Source organism: Teleopsis dalmanni, chromosome X, assembly GCF_002237135.1.
Source record: "Teleopsis dalmanni isolate 2A chromosome X, ASM223713v2, whole genome shotgun sequence".
In the NCBI taxonomy this organism is placed as follows: Eukaryota; Metazoa; Arthropoda; class Insecta; order Diptera; family Diopsidae; genus Teleopsis; species Teleopsis dalmanni.
Genome location: NC_051848.1, coordinates 93746859 through 93754925, shown reverse-complemented (window position 1 = coordinate 93754925; position 8067 = coordinate 93746859). Strand labels below are relative to the sequence as shown.

The window sequence follows — 8067 nt, the reverse complement described above, 5'->3', positions numbered from 1 at the left end:
CTTTTTCCGCTCCAAAGGAGTGACTGAATGCATTGAGGTAATTTATTTTCAAGGTCCCTTTTAGATATTTTCAAATTCAGGAGCTCGCATTTTTAAGTTCATAAATCGTGACGTATAAGTTATGTTTTAAAGCAAGCACATATATTTGGTAATTATTGCGTTTAAATTCACGTCCTCTAAGAATTGCAGAGACTTAAAGCGAAAAAAAATAAAATTAAATCATTTCAAAAGGACATGAAATATATGACCTTTGAACACTTCAACCATTGACGAGGTCACTAGCTTAATTTGATTTCTAATTACAGTATACTGACTCACGAATGTATCGATACACTTTACTTTAATAATGTTCCAAGTTTTTTAACTTTTCCCAAAGCTTCGCTGCGATAATCCCTGGGTTGAGCTTTCAATCACTGGAGACTAATTTTGTTCAATAAGAATGAAAGGGTATTATCAATTAATTCAAAACGAAATTCTTAATTTTCAGCGTGAAGACTGACGAAACGTAGATGATGGAAGAAACCAATGGTGAAAGAAATTGCCCACACCTGTTCAAGCCCTCAATCTTAATAAGCTCTTTGATTTTTATTTGATCGTAATACTATATTTTTTTTATTTTATTATAGGGTACTCACTACCTCTAGTAACGAGCTCGGTAATCGAGTAACTATGAAATATATGTAACTATGAATATCGGTAACCGAACTGGTTACGCGAGATCGCAAAATATCCATTATGTTCCTTAATCGGTGATTTGAATTAAAAAAAAAAATAAACAAACTGAAAGAATAAAACAATACCATCGTGCATAAAAAATATAAATAAATTGAATAAAAAAAAGATTTTTTATGAGTTGTAAAGTAATTCAGAATTAAGTGAACTTGTTCACTCCGAAGTGCGGCAAAGAACAACAAGAATCTTACTAAAGCTCCTAATTTGTACGCCATCATCAACACTACTAATAGGCCATCATCAACACTGGTAATTATACTAATTTCGATGTGGAGATAAATTTTGGTCAACCACAAGCGACTAAGTTTCAAATCAGTTGGTACATATGCAGGAGCATAAAGGGTATTCACTATTTCACGTAACGATTTCACCGAGTAGCAAGTATCAATCTAAATAAATAACAGATGAGATATAAAAACTAGAATTTTGTTTTTTACTGTTTTTATTATTTATTAATGTCGGAACTAGACTATATTCTAAATAAAATCAAGTAAGAAGAAAAATAATGGTGCTATGGTTTTTCTCTCTCTCTCTGTTGACACCTTACTAGTATATTAACGTAGAATGATTTCCAGTCGTAGTAATATTATTAAACAAGGTTTAATTCATAGGCGCAGGAATATGATTTGAATGCAGAATAAAAACCCAACGCAATGATATTATTTAAACACGATTTGATTTACAGATACAAGAATATTAATTATAGTCAATGCATATTTCGCACAGCTCAAGAAGTACCCGGATTTTGTTAACTACTCCTTAAGTAATAGACCTTCTTCAAAAAAGGTCTATTGTTATATTGGTACACCCATTCTTCACATATGGTACAAGTTTAAGCGCCATCTATCAATTAGTTTGTTTACAGCAGCTGTTAATGTGAGACTACCTCAGGTGCATATAGCGATTTTTACTATGGAAAATTCAGTTGAACAACGAGTTTGTTTGAAATTTTATGTTTTGAACGAAATGATTTTTGAGCATGGAAACGATTCTACATTCATGAAACGCATCATAACAGGTGATGAGACATGGGTTTATGAGTATGACGTCGAGACAAGTCAACAATCGAGCGAATGGCGCTTCGAAAACGAGCCAAAACCCAAAAAACCGCACAAAAGTCGCTCGAAAATTAAAGCGACTAAAATAAAGAATATTACCTCGGTGTTATGCGGCATTTGCGTGAGTTTATCCGTAAGAAAAGACCAGATTTGTGAAAAGCCAACAATTGGATTTTTCATCACGACAACGCTCCATCCACACGGCTCTTATTGTACGCGATTTTTTGATCAAACACGGCACCACTGTCATCGCTCAGGCACCATATTCGCCAGATCTGCCGCCGTGTGACTTTTTCCTGTTCCCGAAACTCAAATTGTTCCTTCGTGGTAAGCGTTTTGAGTCGATTAAATCGGTAAAAGAACATTTGCTGAAGGAACTAAAAGCCATACCTGCACGGGCCTACGAAAAAGTGTATGGAAGATTGGGTTAAGCGTTGGCATATGTGTATCGCTTCAGATGGAGCATATTTTGAAGGAGATAAAATAAATGTGGAATAAAATTCAAATTTGTGTGTTTTATTTACAAATTCAGGGTAATTTTTGAGCAGAAGGTGCAATATAATTATTTGATAAAAGTAATATATTAGAACGTGCTTACCAAGATTCCAGTTTTCTATTTAGTTACTAGTTTGCTTCTCTCCGTCTCCTTAGACCAAAGCCATGGTCACGTGCTAGACATTACCTTTTAAAAACGACCCTAATACGGTACTATTACAGCCTTATATGTAGTTTCTCTATCAGACAACTATTAAAGCTCTCAGACCGGTACTCTGCACGTGCTATTGTTTCACTTTTGGTTTCCCTTGTCTAGTGATGGGCTTCACCGTCCTTTATTAATATAGTGTGGCTCTTCTAACGATGATAATAAATAAAAAAAACTGTGCCTCGTCCAGTGATGCTAGTCAAAAAAGAGCCGATCCGCACTGTCCAATCATGATTGCAAAGAGAGTGCGATTTCACGTTTTTGTGCCCTTTTATTTTCTACGCTTTTAATCCCGTAATCCTACGGAGTTGTTTATGATGTAATATTATAATGTAAGGATCGACATGTAATATTATATGGAACAGCAGGTTTGTGATATAAAAGGATTAATTGCCTTTTTCTAAACATGAAATTGATCCGATGTAGGAAGGATGGACCTGTTGGCGCAATAAGTATTAAACTAAGCACATCAGCTGATTTAAGTATTTCTAATCTCTTTAGCCGCTTTTCGTTATTTCCAGCAAAAGTGCCGCATATAACTCTGAAATTCAAAAGACAGTAAACTCAAATTGAGTGAACAAAAGAATATAATTTTATTTGGAAAATCGTAGGCTAGTATAATACGATAGTATTTATCTTACTATTCTGATGCAAAATTGTACCTGCATGATCAAAGTCAAAACGACAAAGCGATAAATTATGTCACAATTGTTTTGTTACTTTATTTATTATTATGAAGTTGTTTTGATGTAGTGCACTTAAGTACTTATACTCTTTTTTAACTCCAGGTTTCTTCTCTACACCTTGACTAGATTATTGTTTATCACTCCATAAGCAATAATTGACCTCAGCTCTGCATACCTCCCTAAGGAGCCTGTAACCATTCTGAGATTTTCAACGCGGTGTTGGTCGCGATCTCAAGTAAGGCGGTAGAAAATCATTGAAGATTTGTTTTCAAATTCCGATAGTAACCTCTCTTTGGAGTCTCCAAAATTCACTCATCACAAAAGAAGTGAATGAAGAAGGTTTAAGGTGGCTGTGACATCAGGTTTTAGCGGAGCAGAAACTCGCAACGCAGTCCTAGACTGCGATTAAGTGGGTCAGATCAGAAGAGCAATTTCCCGGTTTGATTACTGCTAAAAAACCTAAGGTGGCTCATGAGACTTATCAAACCATCATTCAGTCTACCTGTTAAGGGTATACATTTAGGCTTCATGTTCCGGCTGGAACTTCGGTTTCTATAGAGCAAATAACCCTTCTTTTAGAAGCCATAATTGCTGTTGCTATAGAGCAACAAAGCGAAGGTCTACAGCCTGAGTTCGAAGGCAGTCTACCTAGAACGGGATGGCTGCTTATCGTCTAAAGTGATGAAATAAACCGCGGGCTGCGTCAAGCGATTTTCAGGTCACATAGGGGCCAAATGCGAATTCGCCATAAACGTAGTTGAGGAAAAGGATTTTCCACGAACTCATGTGGTTCGTGGCTATTTTCCTCAAAGTTTGATTTTGTCAAACGTAAAAGTTTTGGTTACCATTGGTACCCAGAACAAATTCTCCACCAAGTGGTGGAAGCTGATACGTAGACTGACGCATCATCAGATGCTACACCTAGTTTTCGTCATTGATGATGAATCCATGAGGTCGTTTTTCGAACTAAAGGGTAGGATTGCATACCGGTTTGGACACTTGAGATTGATGCTTAAGGGAACTACCCCCGTTCTCTCTCACCCCGTGGATAATGCTCTAAAGGTGGTTCAGGATGACAAAACCATCCAGTCATCCTCGGCTGTATTGTATGTGTGTTGATTAATTTGAGTACTTGAAAGCCAAACTAATCGATGCGAGAAAATAAGAAATGATTTGTATTGGTTTTTCTTTATTTCTCGCATCGATTAGTTTGGGTTTCAAGTGCTCAAATTAATAAAATACACATAAAATACAAGTAAAATACACATAAAATACAAGTAGTTTGGGTTTCAAGTGCTCAAGCTACTTCACACGCAAAATAGGCTACCAAGCTAATACAGATTAAGGATCTGGTTATTGATATAATATGATTATTGATATAATATCAATTTTCATTTCATTATCCTGACGAAGAACACTTCGAAGGAGTCAACTGTCTACAAAAAGGACATAATCAGGTGTACTTCACTTATCAAGCATCTGAAGTTTTTACTCTTTGGGATCTTCGGACCGAAAATTAAAACATCACCATCAAAATGGATGCGGAAACAATTAGAGCTTGGTGCAGATATAGAGCGGCTGATAACCAATTTTAAAAAGGATTCTAGTATCCGGAAGCATGATTCCATATACTACGAAGACCGACTAAAGAAGCTAAATTCTCTATGGAATGATTTTGATATGAATGATGTTGAAGTCAAAGCATTGCCACAACCTGAACTCGAACACGAGTATTTCAGTGCAGGTTACTTTGAAAAAATCTCCAATCTAGTAGTCAAATATGATGAACGATTCAAGTTGGAGAAATCAAGGCTAGTCCCAAAACCACAGGACGGGAAGCCAGTAGTAAGCCCAAGAGGGTCAAACAAATCTACATCGCTCATGCGAAACATCAAAAACCAATCCTCATTAATGCATGCATTACGCGCAAGCATAGATGAAATTTATGAGGAAATTACCATAAAACATCATCCTAGTTATTATGATCTGAAATATTCTCTGATAGAAAAATATCAGAAGGATCTGAGGGATAACAATGATGAAATATGGTCATCAGCCGACGCAGAAGACATCGTCGGATATACTTGGGATCAATACTATTCAACGGATAAAGATGCCCAAAACGCGTTGATATATTTAAAACAACACAGTCAACCAACTGAAGGATTGACGTCAGAGGGGCCTGCAGCAACTCAACAAATCAGACTTCCAAAAATAGTTCTGTCAACATTTGATGGAGACTATTTGAAATGGATTGAATTTAGAGATTTATTTCAACAATTGATTTATGATCAATCATTAAGTGCAGCCCACAAAATGTTCCATCTATCTATAAATCTAGCGGGTGAGCTGAAAGCTCTCATACGGCATCTGCCAATTTCTGAGCAGAATTACAATATAGCTTGGAGTATTCTATCAAACCGGTATGACAACAAACTACTGTTAGTGACAGCATTATTAAATAAATTGCTATCACAACCAAACATAACAAAAGAATCAGCAGGCAGTCTTAAAAGCATATATGATGTTACGAAAGAATGTTATTATGGGTTAGCAGCTCAAGGTATTAATGTTGATTCTTGGGACGCCATAATAGTCCATATAATCATCAGGAAGCTAGACAAATCTTCACATACGGCATTCGAGTAGTCTTTAGATGACAGTCGAAGGATAATTTCTTTAGAAGAATTATTGCGATTCCTGGAAGGAAGATTTCAGGCATTCGAATCAATGACAAATGGAAACAACAAACAAATTCACAAATCACGACATCCAGCAGTAGCACTTACAGCTACAGACTCAGGAACAAAATGTATTACTTGCAATAGTAGCCATCAGTTATTTTCATGTGAAAATTTCAAACGTAAATCCATACAGCAGAAGTACGATTTACTAAAACGTCATAAATTGTGCACAAACTGCATGAAACCTGGTCATATAGCGTTACAATGTTCCAGCAGGGGATGCACCATATGCCAAAGAAGACATAATACACTGTTGCATCAAATTAGACAACCAGTTCTACCATCAAATCAGTTAGCTGAAAACACTTCAAGGCCATTCGCACAAACAACACTTATGTCATCCATCAATTCTGGTAGGACCAGTTTCGTTCTTTTGGGAACAGCAAAACTTTTAGCATCTAACTTTAATGGAAGAACAGTCGAGTGCAGAGCAGTACTGGATTCAGGTGCACAAATAAATATTGTGACTGAACGACTAGCATCCAGATTGGGTCTGCAACTAAGCTCCAGTTCAATTTGCATCTAAGGCATAGGGATCGGAAAATTGAGTACAATCAAAAGTGACCAATTACAAAACAATACTTGAAGCATTTGTTTTACCCAAAATTGTATCCAATCAACCATCGCAGCACTTACAAATTTCAGATTGGAATTTGCCCAGTAACATCCAATTAGCAGATCCTACATTCTACAAGTCTGACAAAGTTGATATGTTGCTTGGAGCAGAATTTTATCATCAACTCCTAAGTCCTGGTCAAATACAACTTTCAAGGGAACTACCAATTCTACAGAACACTGTGCTTGGCTGGATCGTATCTGGAAAAACTCAAAATGCTAACGCAATGATTGCAACATGTGGGATAGCATCAGAAGATAGTTTTGAAAATGCAATAGAACAATTTTGGAAGGTTGAGGAAGTTGATACTCACTCAAAAGTCTTGTCAAGAGCAGAGCAACAATGTGAAGCTCAATTCACTCAAACTACATATCAGAATGCCACGGGACGGTTCATCGTACGTCTTCCCTTTATAAATGACAGATTCGCTTTAGGAGATTCGAAAGACATTGCTACGAATAGACTTTTAGCGTTAGAGCGTAGACTTTCAAGGGATAGTTACCTCAAACGACAATATGTAGATTTCTTAGATGAATATGAAAAATTGGGACACATGACCGAGATAGACATGGAAAGGATTATGTCACCGCATTATTTTATCCACCATTGTGTTCTTAAACCTGACAGTACCACCACTAAGTTAAGTGTGGTATTTGATGCATCATCCAAAACAACATCAGGACAATCTCTCAACGACTTACTACACATCGGACCAACTGTTCAAAGTGAACTATTGTCTATTCTGTTACGATTTCAACTTCCTCGCTTTGTGTTTACTACAGACATTGAAAAGATGTATCGACAAATGCTTGTACATCCAGAAGACAGACAATGTCAGCTTATTGTTTGGAGAAATGAACCGAATCAACCTATAAAATACTTTGAACTCAATACAGTAACATATGGTACTACATCAGCACCATATCTAGCAACCAAATGTTTGCAAGCTTTAGCTGATGACAATATGCAAAATTATCGATTAGGTGCATCTGCTCTCAAAGAAAACTTCTATGTAGATGAATGTTTACACGGGGCAGATAGTTTGAGAACATTGTTGGAAACCCAGAGTCAGTTTAACAAAATACTGACAGCAAGCGGTTTTAAATTGCGATTTGTTTCGTTGTTAGCTGTTATATTTGCCGTCATTCGCAGCTGCAGTTTTGAATAAGGTGCTACAGAAGTAGTAGGAAACTCAAACATCATATCAGATGAGATATTTGGAGAATCTGGTTCATTTCCTACTTTCCGTAAGTCCTCCAATTTTGTTAACCTTTCAAAAGTTGCTGTGAGATACGCCTATGAAAAACATAAGATATTAATTTAATAAAATAAAATGTAAAAAAATTTAAGTAAAGTTTGCATTTGAAAATTTATGAAAAGAATATTTTAGAATATTCTTCTCATCTCAAAAGCCAGCTTACTGGCAATAGTTTTTTTTTTACATTTAGGTTATATAAAATTTATTACACTTACCTATAGTGTTGATATATATTTTAAAGTCCTTTATATACTGATTATTTATTCCAAG

General features: G+C 36.1%; 1 protein-coding gene across 1 annotated transcript; it reads left to right on the top strand.

Moving 5' to 3' along the window:
- The first annotated feature begins 6633 nt into the window (after positions 1 to 6633).
- Positions 6634 to 7707, top strand: LOC119688712. Its single transcript, XM_038103379.1, has one exon. The coding sequence runs from the start codon at positions 6634 to 6636 to the stop codon at positions 7705 to 7707; it is 1074 nt and encodes a 357-aa protein (XP_037959307.1).
- Positions 7708 to 8067: the final 360 nt, after the last annotated feature.